Raw genomic sequence first — 20931 nt, 5'->3', positions numbered from 1 at the left:
ACGGCGCGCCCTCATACCCCCCGGGGGGCACGTCTGCACGGCATCGTAACCCGGGCTTGGGACTCGGTGTTTCGAAGCCTGTGCTCGAGCGTCCAAACGGACCCAGGCGGGTCTGGCGGGCCCGGCCTGGGTTGCAGGGCACAGAGCTCCCGGCTCGTGTCTGCGGCTTCCGCGCGGCGCGGACACCCTGGCTTTTGCGCGGCGCGGACACCCTGGCTTTTGCGCGGCGCCCCCGCGCAGGGCCCGGCCGTGCCCGGAGCTGTCAATCAGGCGGGACTACATCTCCCACAATGCCCCGGGAGGCGGGGGGACGGGCTGGCTGCGGAGCATCTCGGCCCGGCCGGCCGGGCGCTACAGTCCGCCGGGCGGGGAGCGCAGCCCCGCGGGCCGCCGGGCGCCCTGCTCCAGCCTGGCCCCGATCCCTGCGTCCCGCCCCCCGGCCAGCCCCGGGGCCAAGGGGCCGGAGGCCAGGGGGATGGCCGCAGCGGGCTCTGCTCAGGTAGGACGCTGGCCCCCCGGGGGGGCGCGGCTCGCTGGAGGAACCGGCCCCACGGCTAGCCCCACAGCAGGACCCTGGGCTGGATGCTGGGGTGGGGGGTAAACAGGGAGCGCCCCCTGCCGCCGCCGGGGCAGAGACAGGACCTGTAGCCCCACGGAGCAAGGCTGGCCCCAGGGACCCCAGGTTGGCCAGGGGTCTCTGCTCTGCGGGACCCAGGGGGGGCAGTGGGCAAACAGCCCTGGGGCGGGGTGGGGGTGTCTGCTTTGCCAGGGCCTAGACACAGGCCAGGAGAATGACTGCAGTGGGGCCCGGCGGGACGTGGGGGTCACTGGGGGCTCTCCCCATATATAGCTCCAGGATGGGGGGGGGTCTTTCTCTCTCACCTCCCTGTGTATTGACAAGGGAAGGGGGCTCTCTACGTAGCAGATAGGCTCGGGGTGGGGGGGTCTCTCCTCTGCCCCAGTGTATGGCGGCTCTCTTTCCTCCAGTCTGGGTGTTTTAGGGTGGCTTGAACAATACGCTTTGCTCCCTAGCAGAGGCCCCCGGGTAACAGGGCTACTGAAGGCGGCTCCGCCCGCCGGGAGCAGGGCATTGTAGGATGGCACGGTAATTCCTGCTTTGCCCTTGCCAGCCTGGCTCAGCAGAGCGTGCGCCGGGGGGCTGGAACAATGTGTATATTGGGGGCGCTGAGAGCCACGGAACGAAACTGTGAACCCGGGATATGATGGAAGCCACTTCCAGCCAGGGCGTGCGGCAGCATCCCCAGCACCCTTTATTCCTATCCCTTGTCTCCGCTCTCCCCTGGTGCCTGCATTCACGGCGATGCTGCTTGGGAGACAGGGAAGATGGTTTAGGTGCAGGATTTTCCGCTCCTAACCTGGTCTCTGACCTGGTCACAAGTGAACTGAGTGAGGTGTCCCAGGCTGGCACCTGGCGGATGCTTGCCCTCATTATAAAACCACCTCCAGGAGACATGGTCAGACGTTTCTGGCCAGGAGAGGCCATACCAGTCGGGCCACGCCACATAGAATAAATTGCATCGCTCCCGTCCCCATTATTCCTGGCGCTGCTTGCTAATCCCTTATGGTCACGGAAGTTAAAATTGCCTCTAAAAATAACAGCTGAGAAAGGCGGGGGCAGTTCGGCAGCCTGGTGAGGACAGGCTGCTTTTGGGAAGTCATTTTAAAATGTGACTCACTCTCCTTGAAGGACACAGTAAATTCAGGCACCGAGGGCCTGGGACCCATGAGTACTACCAGCGAGGGTTGCTTGTGCAGTGTGGCTGATTCCTGGGCCAGACAGTGCAGGGCCAGCACAGAGCGTGTCTGACAGCTCAGGTTCCAGATCGAGAGTCCGATCCGGTTCTAGTTGATGTTGGGTTTTGCATGCCGCTTCTTGAATTGTTCTCTGTGCTGTCAGAAAACCACTGAGATGCTGGCCTGAAAAGAACCAAGACTTTTAATACAAAAGGCATGTTTAAAACATACTGTCCCATACAGTGACCAGGGCTTGCTCCTGCACCTCTCCCCCTTATCGCTCTCTCTGGGGCTGCGAGGTTTGCAGCGCTGTGCGTAGCTCTCCTTGCCACAGCATGATCCCTTCGCCCCGCTTCTAGCTCTCCTTGCGTTTCTCCTCTTTCACTCAGTTAGCCCATGTCTCCAGTGATTCAGGATCATTCCCCTTCCCCCACCCTTGTCCCTTTAACCTGGATCATCCCATAGCCTCCAACACAGGAGGGTTGAACCCTGGCCGGGTGATGTACGCAATGCAGAGGAGCAATCTAGAGCGGCATTACTGTGCAGTCTGACCCTTTCTCTCACTTTCCCCGTTCATAGAATCTTAGAATATCAGAGTTGGAAGGGACCTCAGGAGGTCATCTAGTCCAACCCCCTGCTCAAAGCAGGACCAATCCCCAACTAAATCATCCCAGCCAGGGCTTTGTCAAGCCTGACCTTAAAAATATCTAAGGAAGGAGATTCCACCACCTCCCTAGGTAACGCATTCCAGTGTTTCACCACCCTCCCTAGTAAAAAAGTTTTTCCTAATATCCAACCTAAATCTCCCCCACTGCAACTTGAGACCATTACTCCTCGTTCTGTCATCCACTACCACTGAGAACAGTCTAGATCCATCCTCTTTGGAACCCCCTTTCAGGTAGTTGAAAGCAGCTATCAAATTCCCCCTCATTCTTCTCTTCCGCAGACTAAACAATCCCAGTTCCCTCAGCCTCTCCTCATAAATCATGTGTTCCAGTCCCCTCATCATTTTTGTTGCCCTCCATTGGATGTTTTCCATTTTTTCCACATCCTTCTTGTAGTGTGGGACCCAAAACTGGACACAGTACTCCAGATGAGGCCTCACCGTTCTTGTCTTAACCCTTGATTTGCAGGATTACTGGATGCGTTTAAGTCTCTCAACCCACCCCAGCCACCCCCAAGACTGAAGGGCCCATCATGCATCAGGAACTAGTTACTGCCCCTGTATCTTGCTGGACTTACTGCAGATTCAAAGCAGAGAGATTTATTGAAATAACCAGCAAGCAGTTTTGTTTTATCCTTTCCCCAGCAGCCCCTCGGAGCTCACCTCCTTGCTGTCAGTTTTCAGGTAATGCCATTACTGGCAGACAGGCCTGGTGGGGAGCGGGGAGCACACTGTGTGGCCTAGGACCAAGGGGGTTTGCCCATATCTGGATCCTACTGCAGTCCCCAGTGTGGGCTCTGGCTATCCGTGCAGCCCAAGATGTTGAGCTGGGCGGCTTGTTGTTGCAGGTGGCGTTCGAGGACGTCGCGGTCTATTTCTCCCCAGAGGAGTGGGCGGCGTTAGCGGAATGGCAGAGGGAGCTGTACCGGGATGTGATGAGGGAGAACTACGAGCTGGTCACCTCGCTGGGTGAGGATCCCTTTCACCATTCTCTCAGGAGCTGGGCCATTCTTATTTAGGTGCCTGAATATGGAGTTAGGCATCTAACTTCCGGTTTCTAAGCTTGAAAATTTGGCCCATGTACTACCCTATCATTAAACATTCCTAGCACACCATGAGTGTATGACAGGTTTCAGAGTAGCAGCCGTGTTAGTCTGTACTCCCAAAAGAAAAGGAGGCCTTGTGGCACCTTAGAGACTAACCCATTTATTTGAGCATGAGCTTTCATGAGCTACAGGAATGCATCCGGGTTAGTCTCTAAGGTGCCACAAGGCCTCCTTTCCATGAGCGTATGGTGCATTCTACAGACATTCAGTGAGACACAGTCCCTGACGTTACAATCTAACATGGACCAGGTAAAACATGGGACAGTGGATCGGGTAAGGAGGCCAGTATAGGACAGATTCCTGCAGAAAGAAGATTGAGAAGTGTCTCCAGAGACTGACAGCTGGAGCAGAAGAGGTATGTAGGGGCAGCAGGACAGAAGACACGAGTCAGAAGTGGGCCAGATAGCTGGAGGTAGCACGAAGGACAGAGGAGTGTGAAATGTTCGTGCGCCATGAATTTGGAGTGGATGGAGCTGAGATCGAGGGGTAGTACCTTTGACAATGAGGATGGAGGAGCCTTCTTCCAGATTCTAATGACATTAATGTAAATGTGAGACTTTGTTGTTCTCCGTCCCTGGAACAGGGTGGCCTGCTGTCAAACCAGAGATCATATGTAAAATTGAGCAAGAAGAAGAGCCATGTGTTGGAGACCCTCCACATCCCAGAGAGTGGGGGACCCCCCAAAGCTTCTGGGCAGGTGAGTAGTAGCAGGAGAATCCCAAAGGATGGGGGAGCTAGACAGAGAAGAGTTGGACATTCGAAGGGTGGCCTAATGAACAGGGCATTGGACTGAGAGTAACATTCATTAAAGGCAATGAGGGGCTGTGATGAAGCCTGTGTGTGTTGGAAGAGCATCCTAACTCTGTTAGTGTGTCGCCAGAATTCCTCCATGGCTGGAGCCAGCTGTGACTTCCCAACAGGACTAATTAACTCATAGCCTGAGTCCCTCCCCATCCCCCACCGCTCCAGGTGCGAGAAAGTTACTGGCTTATACTGCCACTCCAGAGTTCCCGTTCCTGTGAGCTCACGTTCTGCGCTGGGGAAGCTGGGGTCAGAACCTAGGCTGAATAAAATAGAAACATGACTGGCAGGAATCCCCAGTTTATGATCTTGACTGCAGGCTGGCCGGAATGGCCGAAATGTGCTTTCTTAGGCCAGAAGAGCTCTGTTGAAATCACTGGGCTGCACCGGTACGACTGACAGCAGAATCTGTGTCTCCGCGGGGGTTCTCTTTCAGGTCGTGGGAGCCAGACCCGTTTAGGTGAATGCAGCCGGCTTCCACTGTCTATTTCTTGGGCGGTAGAAACTTGGACATGATGGGAATGTCACTATAATTTGTGGGAAGAGAGGGGATTTCCAGAGTCTCTCTGGGAACCCATTGGGATTCCCTCTGGAATGGGGGGGGGGTCTTGTTAAATGGGCAGTTTTTTTCCATCCTCAGCACCTGAAATAACATCTGGACTCTTCCCCCTGTCTTCTTTCCAGTAGATGATGGAATCAGGATTAAAAAGGAGGAGCAGGAGGAAGACACCGAGACCCCAGAACCTCCCAGTGCATTCTCGGGAAAGTTGGAGGAAGAGAGCAGCCCGCCGCGGTGTGTGAAGAAGAAGAGCAGCCTGGCTCAAAGCAAATCCCACCAGAAGCTGCGAAGCCGTGTGGCCAATGCTCAGGACAAACCCCCGAGGGCTCCTCCCCCAAAAGCCTCTCTAAAGAAGATTCCCCCGACGTGTCCAGAGTGCGACAAAAGCTTCAAGAGTAACACGGCCCTGACCATCCACGAAAGGAGTCACACAGGGGAGCGGCCCTTTAAATGCCCTGAGTGCGGGAAGGGCTTCCCATCCAAGGGGGACCTGAAGAGACATCAGAAAACCCACGTAGGGAAGAAGGATGCTGCCCCCGAGAGAGGGAGGAGCCTTCCTGAGAAGCTGCAGCTCCTCAGGCACCAGAGAAGCCCTCAGGCACCCAAGAGGCCGCACACGTGCGCTCAGTGCGGGAAGAGCTTCAACAAGAGCCGAGACCTCCGAAAGCACCAGCGCACCCACACGGCGGAGAGGCCGTTCCTCTGCCTGCAGTGCGGGAGCAGCTTCCGGCTCAAGCAGATCCTCGTGTCCCACCAGAAAGTGCACAGGGGAGTGAAGCCGTTCCAGTGCTCGGACTGCGGGAAGAACTTCAGCCAGAAGCACCATCTCTTGAGCCACCAGCGCACCCACACCGGGGAGAAGCCCTTCTCCTGCACTCAGTGCGGGCACAGGTTCAGCCAGAAGCACCATCTGATCAGCCACCAGCGCATCCACACGGGGGAGCGGCCTTTTGCCTGCACCGAGTGCGGGAAGAGCTTCAAGGACAAGAAAACCCTCATCATCCATGAGCGGGTCCACACAGGCGAGCGGCCCTACAAGTGCAACGAGTGCGGGAAGACCTGCAGCCAGAAGCAGCACCTGAAAAGCCACCAGAGGGTCCACAGGGGCAAGAGGCCACGTGGCGAAGTGGGGGAAGGCCTGGAGGATGAGGTGGGTTTCTGCCGCCAGAAGGTCCAGGCAGAGGAGAAGCCGTATCAGTGTGCGGAGTGCGAGAAACGGTTCCGGGACGAGCGGATAATGCTGGCGCACCAGAGAACCCACACTGAGCAGGCGCTGCTGAAGAGCACCAGGACAGGCGCCAGTCGGAGCCCACAGCCCGTGGTCCAGCAAAAGCCCTTCGCCAGCACCCCACAGTGCAGGGCAAACGTTAGCCAGAAGCCGCCTCTTAGAGCCCACCAGGGAACCCCGGCTGGAAAGAGACCTTTTGTGTGCAATGAGTGTGGGAAGAGGTTCGTGCAGAGCAGACACCTTGTGCGACATCAGAGGAGCCACACGTGAGAGAGAACCATTTGTGTGGGTGGAACATGGCAAACGCTCTGTCTGGGAGTTGGGATCTGACAAGATGCAGGAGTGAAGTGTCATGAGCACTAAATTAGGCAGAACTGCTCCTGTGAGACAGCATGTCTTCAGAGGCCACCAGAAGCTACCTTCCAACCTGGGTGTGCAAAAGTGACATTTATGACACACAAACTCAACTCCCCAGGCCCATCCTTGCCGTGGGACCTTGCTTAAAAACAACTGACGTGTCAGTCTCCTCTCCAGAGTACGAATTTTCTACAAGCAACTGGATTGGCCTCCTAAATGTATTGGTTGTTTGGCTGCCTAGTAAATACACTAAAATATCTTAACCAAAATATAAATAAGTGCCCCATTACCTACGTTAGCTTTCTAAGTACAGTAGAACTGTGCTACTTTGCACAAGTGTCTGTGAAAATTGATGAATCTTGTAAATGAGACGCTCAGCGTATCATCAAAGAGCAAGGACGCCGCCCTGTAATGAACATGGTTCATTTATTCGGGCATGACATTTAGGTTTATTTATGCTATAGTCTATTAGGAAGTGCTCTGCGGTGTACTTTGTGAAAGTGAGGAAGTCTGAGTCGTATGAGAATTCACTGCACCACTCGATCAGATCTTGGCAGAAAATTGTGGCAAAGCTGTCTTTTTTTCATTTGTTTAGTGACGTAATTAGCAATGGTCTGCTGTGTCTGCTTTGATTTTATCCTTCCCATATAAATCACAGACCATTGTAAACTAGCAGGTATTAGCACTAAGATGCTATTCCTAGTCACACTAAAGTCCCTATGGAATGTTGCAGCATGCTGAATAAAATCCATGTTAATACACACACAAAAGCTGGGGAGGTTTTTCTCTCTAATTAATAAATTAAAAGCTTCTAAAAATGGCAGATGCCCTGTCAGGTGCATGCCATTCCTTGGCAGTCCTGCATTTCTCCTTCCACCTGGCACACTGCTCCTACCCATCCGTATCTCTCTTGTGCCCTGAACCCAAGTGTCTGGTGTGTCCATTTCCTGTCCTTTAAAGCTATTTCTCCTGCCAGTTTCCTATCACCATACAGCAGTGGATTCTCTGTGCTCTTCAAGAGTTGGATCCCTTTAGGGATAATCCAGTCCCACTGATTTGACTTCAATAGGAGTCAGAGTGGGCCCGTTGGGTGTGGGGGTGAGATCTTAGGGTGGCCACCACCTCCCTGTGACTTGTGGAGGTGCCACCCGAGGCTGGGCTGACAGCTGACGTCGCTGCCTCCCCACTGTTCTCTACAAGAGAGTTAATTGGCAGGTTTTCCCCACAGAACCCATCACTTCGACCAGCGATCCTCAGACTGCAGCTCGCGAGCCACAAGCGGCTCTTTACTGTGTCTCCTGCGGCTCTTTGCAGGCCACGGTATTAACACGTGGTGTGATTGAATTATTAATCCATCAGAATACTTTTACTACGTTATTAACCAATTCGGTTGTCAGCTTGCTCTAAGTTAGTAACTTATTTGCTGTGAGAATAATTATATATAAAACCAAGCGTTCCCCCTGTCGGTCACGCTGCGGGGGCTCTTTTGGGTCAAGTTGATTGCTAATTTGGCTCCTGAACCACTAAGTTCTGAGTATCACGGGCCTAGAAACGTCAGTCCATCTGCTGCAGGTATTTCTGATGTTCAGTATTTGTGGTGGCTTCTTGCCTGGGCCCTTGTGGGTTTGATAATCATCTGGTTGCTTCAGGGAGATGTAGGTACAAAATGTAGCCTCAGTGAAGGTTTTGTAAAACCCAACAAATAAACCCACTTCCGTGTTGCTTTTTAGTTTAAATGAAACAACAGGTTTCGGGGTTCAATCCCTCCCCTGCAGGGCTGAAATCCAAATCGCAGCGGCACTGTGAGGGCAGGAAGTGAAATGGACGACAAACGGGAACGCTTCTAGCAAAGCTAGCTGTCTAGCTCCACTTCCCAAGAAGACTGAAGTGCAAAACATGAACAAAAACCAGCCTCATTCATGAGGAGCCAAAGGAGATGGTTTCATTTTTTCTGCGTTAATACTAAGAGCAGAGTTTTATGTATGTATTATGTTGACGGTTTCCCTTTAATAGGTCATGTGGCATATTCTCACTGGAGACTAGCCTGGCCATCAAAAGGCCAGCCGTCAAAAACACAGACGTCAACAAAAAAGTCTTGGTGCAGAGTGGGGTGCCGGCGGCAGGGGCTTAGCCAGGTTGGCGGGGGGCCGAGTCAGGGAACGCAGTTCTGTTCTCTGAAAGCGGATGCCTGAGTGAGGAGCCAGGCAGTGAGTGCTGCTGTGGGGATTCAGTGAATGTACCTTAGCCGCAGTTCTGCATGCTCTGTGTTGTGTGGGCCGTTCGTAACGGTGTAGCACGGTAATGGCTGTAGGTGGTCTTGCTTTTGCTTTCGCTTTCTTTTTCCTTCAAAAGAACAATTAAAATAATATAAACTTAAAGTGAGTGTGTCAGCTGGGACCTCACCAGCCATGCTCTCCGAGGGCACGCGGTAAGGGCCAGGAGGTGGCTGGCGGTAGTGCAGATCCCGTTCTCTGTCCCGCACCAGGAGCCGGTGAGAGGTAATAAAGGGGAGAAGGGCTGCTTTGCAGGAGTCCAGGTCAATGTACAATGGGCATGGAGGCCAGTCCTGAAAAGTGCAGGTGGTGCCCAGGCCGAGCTCTGCAGAACAGATAAACGAGATCAGTGGTCCTCAACCAGGGGTCTGGGGCCCCCTATGGGGCCTCGAGCAGATTTCAGGGGGCCTCCAAGCAGGGCCAGCATTAGACTCGCTGGGGCCCAGGGCAGAACGCCGAAGCCCCTTTGCATGGGACCGAAGCCCAGGCCCCTGAGCACCCGGGGCGGAAGCTGAAGCCTGAGCAATGTAGCTTCCTGGGGGCACCTGTGGCGTGGGGCCCCAGGCAAAGGCCCGGCTTGCTACCCCCTAACGCCGGCCCTAGCTTTTATATGAGAAAACCAGTTGTGGCCCAGGTGGGCCGTGGAGATTTTATAGTATATTGCAGGGGCCTCAGAAAGAAAAAGGTCTCTGACCCCCATCAGACAGACCACTCCAAGGAAAGCCAGGTGATTAACCAGACATGCTGAGCACCACTGTTCGATCAGGCAGCTTTCTATTGCACCCCTCCTATGCCGGCTGCATGGGTCCCAGGGGCCAGCGGAGCAGTGGGAATCGGTGAAGAGCTGGCTGGCTGCATGATGCTGATTTGTTCTGTTTCTAGCTTCTAGATTGCAGCTACAGCGACATCAAATATTTCCCTAGTGTTACTTTTCCATAAAGCAAATTGCTCTTGTCGTAACTGCAGTTTAGCCTGGGATCAAGCCTGGGCAGCGGTGCGAGTGGAATCCATTTCTTACTGGTACGGAGGTAGCCATGGGGGGCACGTGACCCCCCACGTGACTCTGCCCTGCCCCCAGCCTGGGGACCCCACGCTCTCCCCGTCCCCTCCCCATGATCCACCCCCCTTACCTGGGGGTGGGGCTCTGTCCTCCTCCCGCTGCGCCTTCGGAACCACAGCGGTGAACGGAGCAGAACGTGGGGCCACGGGGCGGGGCCACGCCCGCAGCTCCTCCGGCGCAGCTGTATCGCCCCCAGCCCTTCCCCGCAGGACCTCTTCCGTCTGAACAGCAGCCGGCCCTGCCAGAGGACAGGGCTGGGGGGTGGCCCAGCAGCCGTGCCGGAGGAGCCGGCAGCGTGGGGCCACCCAGTGCCCTGACGTTCTCCCTGCCCCGCTGCGGTCAGGGCCCGCCCAGGAACTGCAGCGGGGAAAGCAGCAGACTCCTGACAGCAACGCCGGCGGCTGTAATGCCCCTGCCCTGTCCTCCAGCCGGCCGCTGTCAGACAGAGGAGCCCTGCGGGGAAGGGCTGGGGGTGGCACAGCTGCCCGCCCAGTGCCCTGTCACGTCCTGCTGCTCCTCGTTCCAGAACGCCATATCTGCTGTAAATACCTTGCTGGTACGGCGGACCGGACCGCCCTACTTGCACTGCTGTACCAATAAAATAAAAACCAGCAGGATCTTATTAAAGGGAAAAAGGCAAAATACCACATTTATTGTGAATACAGAAAGAATCATAGTAAGCAGTTAGTTATAGCTATAACATTCCATTCAATCTCATATTTAGTCACACATTCATTCATACAAACACACACCCACACCCACAGGTTCTGCAAGGTTGTTATCATAGTTACCAGCCTTAGAGTTGCTCATGCCAAGCCACTGGCCAGGTGGCCTGGACATGAGGAGGGAGCAGGGCCTTGTCAGATGCTCATCTGATGCTCCTGGAAGTTGGTTTGCAGAATCAGACCCCAAAGTTCTCACTTTTTAGAGTCTATTTTTATAGGAATTTCTTCCTATGCCAGTCTATGGGAATTGCTTCATCATGCTGTTGCTGAATCAATCAGCAGATAGCACATTCCTGACGGCTCCAAGATGTTAACTTGTTCTTTGGTTCTCCCATCCTTGAGGCTGTTGGGTGGATTCCAGTCTGCCCTCCGGGGGGTCCTCTGGTTATTTCCACTTGACGCCTTCTTCAGCCGATGGACACTGGATTCTTAGGCTGGCACCTCCCTGATCATTCAGTTATTATCCACACCAAGCATCCATCCACATACATCCTCTATCTCTATTTTAATCACAATGGTTAATACAACAAAAGGGCGGGGAGTCTCTGGGTGCTGTTTCTGTTGTTAGAGTATTGCTTTGAGTCTCTCTCTCTGTGAACTGCTTTGAGAACAGACTCTGTCTTAGAATGTACTAACACAGTTAGCAGCTTGCAAGTTTCACACATAGAGGGAGAGAAACAGCACCAAAAACCAAGAGACCTCTTAATTAGTAATACCCTGGAATTGAAACTCTGGGGAATCAAACTCATTTGTGATTTTAATACAGAACTTCTTTAATATGATCCAACAGCACTGCTGAGCCTGGGAAAAATAATGGAAAAGCTGAGGAGGGATTGAGTTGATTAAAGAATTAACGGATGTGAATATAATTAATGCCAGACAGCACGGTTTTATGGAACATGGGTCTTGTCCAACAACCGGAGTACATAAGGACAGCCACACTGGGTCGCACCAAAGGTCCATCTAGCCCAGTCTCCTGTCTTCCGACCGTGGCCAGTGCCAGGTGCTTCTGGCAGTCAGAGGTTTGGTGACACCCAGAGCATGGGGTGGCATTCCTGCCCATCTTGACTAATAGCCATTGATGGACCTATCCTCCATGAACTTGTCTAATTCTTTTTTGAACACAGCTATACTTTTGGCCTTCACAACATCCTCTGGCAAGGAGTTCCACAGGTTGACTGTGCGTTGTGTGAAGAAATACTTCCTTTTGTTTGTGTTAAACCTGCTGCCTGTTCATTTCATTGGGTGGCCCCTAGTTCTTGTGCTATGAGAAGGAGTAAATAGCACTTCCTTATCTACTTTCTCCACACCAGTCATGATTTTATAGACTTCTATCATACCCCCCCAACCCCCGTCATCTCCTTTCCAAGCTGAAAAGTCCCAGTCTTATTAATCTGTCCTCATATGGAGACTATTCCATCCCCCTAATCATTTTGTTTCTCTTCTTTGCACCTAAGATATTGAATTCTTTGATGAGATTACAAATTACTATGTAAACGTTAGACTTTTGTAGGAGATTTGACTTAGTACCACATGGCACTCTTATTAAAAAATAGCACTATACAATGTCAACAGAGCACATGTTAACTGGTTTAAGAACTAGCTAACTGATAGATCTCAAAAAGTAGCCATCAATGGGGAATCAGCAGCAAATGGGGGTGTTTCTAGTGAGGTTCCACAGGGATCAGTATGAGGCCCCACACTATTCAACACTTTCATCAGTGATCTGCAAGTAAATATAAAATCCCGGTTGATAAAATTTGTGGATAACAGAGGTTGGCAGGAGGACAACAGGGCAGTCATACAGTGCAATCTGGATCACTTGCTTAAGTGTGCCCATTCAAACCAAACACATTTTACAACAGCCAAAGGCAAGGTCTTATACATTTAGGAACAAGGAACGCGGACCGTACCTACAGATGGGGGAACTGGATCCTGACTCTGAAAAGGGTCTAGGGGTGAGAGTGGACAAGAGACTGTACCCGAGCTCCCAGAGTGTTGCTGTGGCAAACAGGGCTAATGTGACCCTTGGATGTATAAACGGAGGAGTGGTGAGTGGGGCAGGGGGGGGGATTTCACCCTGGTATACAGCACTGGTGAGACTGATGCTGGAATACTGTGTCCAGTGCTGGTGTCCACATTTCAAAAAGGGTGTTGGGCAGAAAAGAGCCACAAAAACGACTCAGCTGAAGAAAATGTGAGAGACTGAAAGAGTTCCATCTCTTTATGGAAAGGGAGCCTGAGCAGGGACTTGGTTACAGCCTGGAAGTACCTTTCTGGGGAGAAAACACCAGGTACCTAGCAGGCTCTTTAATCCTGCAGAGAGAATCATCACAAGAACTAATGGCTGGAAGCTGAAGCCAGACAAATTCAAATGAGAAATGAGACATGAATTTACAACAGTGAGAGGCTTAACCCTGGAAACAAAGAGTCAAGGCAGTGGTGGATTCTCTAGTTCCTGATGTCTCCAGATCCAGACGGCCTGCCTTGTGGGAGATAGACAATAACATACAAGCGGCAAAGAGTCCTGTGGCACCTGATAGACTAACAGACGTATTGGAGCATGAGCTTTCGTGGGTGAATACCCACTTCGTCAGATGCATGTGACGTCTGTTAGTCTATCAGGTGCCACAGGACTCTGCCGCTTTTACAGATCCAGACTAACATGGCCACCCTCTGATGAATAACATACAAGTTATTGCATTGCATTTAGTAAAATACAAGTTACCGGGTCAATACAGAGGTAACTGGATGGTGTTTAATGGCCTGTGAGATGCATGAGGTCAGACTAAGATTGGTGGTTTTCAACCTGTGGTTCGTGGACGCCTGAGGGGGCTACAGAGTGTCTAAGATTTCCAAAGAGGCCCGCACCTCCATTCGGAATTTTTTAGGGGGCCACAAATGAAAAAAGGTTGAAAACCACTGGACTAGCTGCTTGAATGGTCCCTTCTGGCTTTAACAGTAACCAACCTTTACCACTGCTCCTGCTAGCCCCAGCTACACAGCGCTGGCCCGACTGGTGGGGGAGACAGAACCGTTCTAACACTCTCCCGATCTAGCCCTCAGTCCACTCTGACATGGCTCCACGATTCAGTCACGTCGCTCAGCCCTAGTTCTACAGGGGCCCCCCAACGCACGTTGTGCCACAGACTCCCAACAGTTGGGGAAGTTCAGAGGTGAATCTGGATCCAATCTCCACAGCTCCAGCTCGAAGTGAAATAACTCTGCTTCTCCAGCCCAGGATCTCGGGGCACTTGACAGAAGTGAATACAACGAGAGCTTCACAAGTCACAATTCTCCTCTGAGTGCTATGAGAAAGGTCAGTATTATCTCCGTTTTACAAGCGGGAAACTGAGACACAGAGAGGTGATGTGAGTTTCCCATGGTCATCCAGCAAGAGCGTGGCAGAGCCAGAAAGAGAACCCAGATGTCCTGAGCCTGGTCTTGTATCTTTAACCACGAGACCATTACGATCTCAGCATCCTGTCTCCAGAGCCTTCTACAAAGAAGGACCCTGCTGCATTTATAGTGCTGCAGCGCCCAACAGTGCAGCATGTGTGGTGGGTGCAGTCCTGCAAGGCTGGCTAAGGGAAGAGGAGATCCGGCCGCCCCTGATGCCCTCACGATGCCTAACCATATAATAATACCATCATCTTACTATTATGCATGCAACTGAGGCAGTACTATGCACCAATTAAATCTCAGGCAACCACACTAATTTTTCATACTTTCATGAAATGTCTATATGTTCATTGTGTGCGGGAGAGGTTTGTACGTGCAACCGCGGTGTGTGTTGGGGGCCCGTGGTGTGTTAACAAACCGTGGTGCATGGTTGCTTTCACTATTCTATCTGTGGGTAGCATGGATTGAAGTAGGTCTTTCTGTGTGGATTTACAGGTGGCAAGATACCTGGACAGCCAAGAGTAAAGTATTCGGGTGGTTTATGGTCACTGGTGATTTGAAATTCTTTGTCATGGATGAAGAAGATTGTCTGAGATTTTCAACTTGTGTCACGAGAGGAGCAGCGTTAAGGTTGTTTTGATGTGTGTTTGCATTTGAGAGTGGTGGAAGAGGCACCTGTGTGGAATGGGGCTGGGTGAAGCTGGAACAGTCTAAAAGTTGTTGTTCTGTGAATAATACGATTTATGTTAGAATAGCACCTAGCAGCCCTAGTCATGGGCCAGGAGCTCAGTGTGCTAGGCACTGTACAAACACAGACCATAAAGACAGTCCCTGCCCCACAGAGCTGACAATCTAGGTGTAAGACAAGAGACACCAGATGGCTACACACCATGAGAATGGCCACACTGGGTCCGACCAATGGTCCATCTAGTCCAGTGTCCTGTCTTCTGACAAAAAGAAAAGGAGTACTTGTGGCACCTTAGAGACTAACCAATTTATTTGAGCATAAATATACAGCTCACGAAAGCTTATGCTCAAATAAATTGGTTAGTCTCTAAGGTGCCACAAGTACTCCTTTTCTTTTTGCAAATACAGACTAACACGGCTGCTACTCTGAAACCTGTCTTCTGACAGTGGCCAGTGCCTAATGCTTCAAAGGGAATGAACAGAACAGGGCAATCATTGAGTGAGCCATCCTCTGTCGTCCAGTCCCAGCTTCTGGCAGTCAGAGGTTTAGGGACACCCAGAGCATGGGGTTGCATCCCTGCCCATCCTGGCTAATAGCCATTGATGGACCTACCCTCCAGGAACTTATCTAGTTCTTTTTTTAACCCCATTATGGTTTTGGCCTTCACAACATCCTCTAGCAATGAGTTCCACAGGTTGACTGTGCGTTGTGTGAAAAAATATTTCCTTTTGTTTGTTTTAAACCTGCTGCCCCATTAATTTCATTGGGTGGCCCCTCGTTCTTGTGTTATGAGAAGGAGTAAATAACACTTCCTTATTCACTTTCTCCACTCCATTCATGATTTTATAGTCATAGAATATCAGGGTTGGAAGGGACCTCAGGAGGTCATCTAGTCCTCTATCATATCCCCCCTTAGCCGTCTCTTTTCCAAGCTGAAAAGCCCCAGTCTTATTAACCTCTCCTTATACAGAAGCTGTTCCATTCCCTTAATCATTTTTGTTGCCCTTCTCTGCACTTTTTCCAATTCTAATATCTCTTTTTTGAGATGGGGCGACGAGAACTACACGCAGTATTCAAGATGTGGCCATACCATGGATTTATATAGAGGCAATATGCTATTTTCTGTCTTATTAGCTATCCCTGTCCTAATGGTTCCCAACGTTCTGTTCACTTTTTTGACTGCCACTGCACATTGAATGGCTGTTTTCAGAGAACGATCCACAATGACTCCAAGGTCTCTTTCTTGGGTGGTAACAGCTAATTTAGACCCCATCATTTTATATGTAGAGTTGGGATTATGTTTTCCAATGTGCATTACTTTGCATTTATCAGCATTGAATTTCATCTGCCATTTTGTTGCCCAGTCACCCAGTTTCATGAGATCCCTTTGTAGCTCTTCGCAGTCTGCCTGGGACTTAACTATCTTGAGTAGTTTTGTATTGTCTGCAAACTTTGACACCTCACTGTTTGCCCCTTTTTTCCAGATCATTTATGAATATGTTGAACAGCACAGACCCAAGTACAAATCCTTGGGAGGCCCTGCTATTTACCTCTCTCCACTGTGAAAATTGACCATTATTCCTACTCTTTGTTTCCTGTCTTTTTTTCAGTTACTGATCCACGAAAGGACCTTCCCTCTTATCCCATGATAGCTTACTTTGCCTAACAACCTCTTGTGAGGGACCTTGTCAAAGGCTTTCTGAAAGTCCACGTACACTATATCCACTGGATCACCCTTGTTCCCATGTTCGTTGACCCCCTCAAAGAATTCCAATAGATTGGTGAGGCATGATTTCCCTTTACAAAAGCGGTGTTGGTTCTTCCCCAACAAATCATGTTCTTCTATGTGTCTGATCATTCTGTTCCTTACTGTTGTTTCAACCAATGTGCCTGGTACTGAAGTTAGGCTTACTGGCCTGTAATTGCCAGGATCGCTTCTGGAGTCTTTTTTAAAAATTGGTGTCACATTAGCTGTCCTCCAGTCATCTCAGTGATAGGTTACATACCATAGTTAGCAGTTCTACAATTTCAAGTGTGAATTCCTTCGAAACTCTTGGGTGAATATCATCTGGTCCTGGTGACTTATTACGCTTAAATTTATCAATTTGTTCCAAAACCTCTTCTATTGACACCTTAATCTGCAACAGTTCCTCAGATTTATCACCTGCAAAGAATGGCTCAGGTGTGGGAATCTCCTCACATCCTCAGCTGTGCAGACAGATGGAAAGAATTCATTTAGCTTCTCCTCAATGGCCTTGTCTTCCCTGAGTGCTCCTTTAGCACCTCGATTATCCAGTAGCCCCACTGCAGGCCTCTAGCTTCTGATATACTTTTTAAAAATTGCTGTTAATTTTTGTGTCTTGCTACTTGTTCTTTAAATTCTTTTTTGGCCTGACTAATTATACTTGCCTGGCCAGAGTTTATGCTCCTTTTTATTTACCTCACTAGGATTTGACTTCCAGTTTTTAAAAAATGCCTTTTTGTCTCTAACCACCTCTTTTACTCTGGTGTTTCACCATGGTGTCATTTTTTATTTTTATTTTGGTCCTCTTACTGCTTTTTTTTATTTGGGGTGTGTAGATATAGTTTGAGCCTCTATTATGGTGTTTTTTTAAAAAGTTTCCATGCAGCTTGCAGGCATTTCACTCTTGTGACAGTTCCTTTTAATTACCGTTTAACTAGCCTCCTCGTTTTTATGTCATTCCCCTTTTTTTAAGTTGAATGATACTGTGGTGAGTTTCTTTGGTATTTTCCTCCTACTAGGATGTTAAATTTAACTACATTATGGTCACTATTACTGAGCAGTTCAGCTCTATTCATCTCTGGGACCAGATCCTGTTTGCCACTTAAGACCAAATCAAGAATTGCCTCTCTCCCCTTGGGGATTCCAAGACTAGCTGCTCTAAGAAGCTGTCGTTAATGGTGTCTAGAAATTTTGTCTCTGCATCCCGTCCTGAGGTGACATGTGTCCAGTCCATATGGGGACAGCTGAAATCCCCCATTATTGTTGGGTTTTCTGTTTTTGTAGCCTCTCTAATCTCCCTGAGCATTTCACAGTCACTAACACCATCCTGGTCAGGTGATTGGAAGTATATTCCTACCGCTATATTCTTATTACTAGAGCTTGGAATTTCTATCCATCGAGATTCAGTCTGATTCATTTAAAGATGTTTACTATATTTGACTCTATGATTTCTTTCACATACAGTGCCACTCCCCCACCCGCATGACCTACTCTTTCCTGTCTGGGCTTTACTAGAGGTCTTCCTTAGTGGAGTTAGACGTGACTGGACCTTAGCCCTTACCTGAGAGCTTGCTCAGCTCTTCACTGAAAGGGCCAAAGAGCTTTTCTCCACAGTGGGTTTCAGGGGCTCAGTTAAACAGCTGTTACCAAAACCAGATCATAGCCTTTTAACCGGTTTGAATAAAACTCCTTCCTCTTTCCATTCCTCACGTTCGCTTCCTTGGTGTTTTGGTGCCATCGCCCGGCGGCGCGCCCAGGACCACAGGGCCGGCCAGCCCGACTGCGCAGTGTCCCGCCAGCAGAAACACGCCTCGGGCCTCCTGCTCCCTCCCAGAGAAGCGAGACGCGTGCACAAGCCCCGCTCCCCCGGGGCAGGTCCCCCTCGGGGCTGTGTGGGAGCCGCGGGCGGGTACGAGGTGGGCCGGAGGCGCCTTTCCCCGCTGCAGCAGCCCCGTCCCCAGGCGGGCGCTTGCGCTGCGGAGGGCCCCGGGGTGCGACCCTCGCTGCCGGCCGCCCGGCCAGCCTGGGTGCCGGGCCCTGCTCGGGTCGAGCCCGGCGAGCTCCGGGGCCAGGCGGGCGGAGGCGGCGCCGCGCTACGGGCTGCCGGGAGCTGTAGTTTTTTCTCCCTCCCGCAGCAGGGGGTTGCCCGGGTCCCCCCGCGCGGCTCCCCGGGAGAGCCGGAGACCTGCGCGCCCGAGCTCCGGCTGCGCCCCGGGCCCCGCTGCCCCGCGCGCCCCGCGCAGCGCATCCTGCGCCCGGACCGCTCCCAGCCGGGGGCGCGACGCCCTTGGAGCCCGGCGCTCGCCCAGCTTGGTCCCGACGCGCCTGCCGGCCGAGCCCGGGGGACGATGCCCCGCGGGGGCCGGGCGCAGGTAGGCGCCGGCTTGGCCCGGCTCGGGGCGCAGGGAGCGGGGCGCTGCGCACCCGGGGCCAGCCGCGCAGCGGTAGCGCGGTGACAATGGGAGCCCGGGGCCGAGCCGGGCCGGGCCGGGCCGGGCCAACAGCCCTGCCCGCGGTCTGTAGCCACCTTAGGGACCGCAGCCCGTGTGTGCCCCGCCCGGCCCGGCCCGGCCCGGCCCGGGGGGCGCTGGGTGGCTGAACCCGGCTGGGGCTCGGCTCTCGGGGCCGGCCCGCTGTGGGTGGGGGCCCCGGGGGCGGGGGGCAGTGTCCCCGCAAGCCCAGGGGAAGCCGAGACCGAGGGGCAGGGGGGCGCTGGGGGATCCGCGTTGGGCTCCCTCGGTTTAGCCTCGTATTACGGCCCCGGGGAAGGGGGTAGAGGGCAGGGAAGCCGCAGCCTGCTGTTCCCGGACCCGCCGGGCCGGCTGCGGGGAGGACAGAGACAGGCCAGGCCCTGGGGAAATACAGCTAACAAGGCTGCGCCTGGGAAACGGCAGGGGATCCCCCCTGAGACCCCAAACTTTCATGGGCAGGGGGCGGCCTGGGACCCCTCCGCGCCAGCAGAGGCCGAGGGGTGCCCTGGGCAGCAAATTGGACAGGGACGTGCCATGGCTAGGGGGGCCCTGGCAGGAAAGGCCAGTGCTGTTTGGAGCTTCATCTGCAGAGGCCTCCGGTCTGGGAGCCGAGGAAGGGGCCATGCACCCCTTCGTGGATCGGGTGGGGTCGCGCTGGGCGCCGCGCCAGGGAGACCCCCTCCGAGAGTCCCACAGAAGCAACAGCAAATTATTCAGAGGCTGAAGGAAAGATTTTAATGCACAAAGTCGGGTGTGTGGAAAGGACGACGGAGGAGGGAAACGTGGTGCAGAGTGTGGGCCTGACGCAGGAAGAAGTGTTCAGACGGCACCAAGACAATCTGGACTCACAGGCCCCAGGGGCTTCTCTACAGATGAGAAAGGGCTCTTTGATCTAAAGGCAGAAGGAAAGCCAGTGGCTGGACGCTGAAGGTCGGTCGATACATTCAGGCTAGAAATAAGATGCAATTTCTGAGCAATGTGGCAATTAACCAATGGAATAATTTACCAAGGGACGTGATGAATTCGCCATCACTTGAAGTCTTTAAATCAAGACTGGATGGCTTTCTAGTAAATATGCCCTAGCTCAACCACAAGATATGGGCTTGATGCAGAAATCACTGGGAGAAGTTCTCTGGCCTATGTTGTGCAAGAGATCAGGCTAGATGATGAGACTGGTCCCTTCTGGCCTTCCAAACGATGAATCTATGAAAAAATCCTGCCCAAGAAACTCAATGGCTTTTTAAAAACCAATGACTAGCCATAGGGGATGAAGTAGTTATAAATCCAGTTGCATTTTAGTTGAGAGTGTGAAATCTTAGGTGAAAAATTAATTTGCAATGACTCATCTAGAAGCACACATCGTGTGGACAGAAAACTGCCTTGAACCCCGCAAACATAGGGCAGTGATAAGCCCTAGTGCATCGGTAGGGACTTCTGAAATTAGACCTTTAGGTTGAGATTTTCAAAGCTGCCTATGGGATTTAGACCCAGAGTCCCCACTGGGAGCTGTGTGCCTCCATGAGATGCACCAACAGGAGAATCGTCTCCATGAGGGAAGTGCTGAAAGCCCTGAGGCTCGGCACATTTCAAACTAACTTAGACAAAGCCCTAACCAGCATCGCCGGGTCACTCCTGCAGCCCTTACTGGTGAGAACTCCCCTGGATTTCAGCGGAAGTTTTGTCTGAACCCAGGCTGCAGAATCTGCCCGGCGTGGTGGCCAAGACTGGACTGGCAGAGGAGGCCAGGTGCTACACAACCTCATTTCTGTTCATTTGTGTGGCCGTGCAGGATGATTTGTACACATATAAATTAGAATGAGGTTGATACTGTGGCTCTGAGTCTGTGTCCCGCTGTCTCTTGTGTGGTCATTTACACCTGGGCCAAGTGGGCGTGTAAAGCCACGTGGTCGGAGCAGTTCCATCTTACGCCCATTGTGCACTCCCTTTGCAAACGGTTACACTGGGGCAGGGCAATGCAGAGTCAGACCCTAGGCCTCACAGAGATTCTGCGGACTGATAAAGCCAGCCAGGAGACACAGTGAACTCTGGAGTGAGGAAGCTATTGCCAGGCTAATGGGCCTTATTCAGGTGAGTCAGT

The 20931-nt window shown here is 52.1% G+C and overlaps 1 protein-coding gene across 1 annotated transcript in view; it reads left to right on the top strand.

The window, feature by feature from the left end:
* Window positions 1–300: 300 nt before the first annotated feature.
* Window positions 301–20931, top strand: part of LOC140906205 (uncharacterized) — a 32650-nt gene continuing 12019 nt past the window's right edge. Inside the window, exons 1-5 of the mRNA XM_073329697.1 lie at window positions 301–499; window positions 3268–3388; window positions 4109–4222; window positions 5011–6379; window positions 18197–18734. Of these exons, the coding sequence (XP_073185798.1) occupies window positions 476–499; window positions 3268–3388; window positions 4109–4222; window positions 5011–6379; window positions 18197–18734 (2166 nt within the window). The 5' untranslated portion in view covers window positions 301–475. The remainder of the gene's footprint in view (window positions 500–3267; window positions 3389–4108; window positions 4223–5010; window positions 6380–18196; window positions 18735–20931) is intronic.

Source organism: Lepidochelys kempii, chromosome 2 (genome assembly GCF_965140265.1).
Source record: "Lepidochelys kempii isolate rLepKem1 chromosome 2, rLepKem1.hap2, whole genome shotgun sequence".
Classification (NCBI taxonomy): Eukaryota; Metazoa; Chordata; order Testudines; family Cheloniidae; genus Lepidochelys; species Lepidochelys kempii.
Note: the sequence above shows the minus strand (reverse complement) of the source record. Positions and strands in the feature narration are given on the sequence as shown.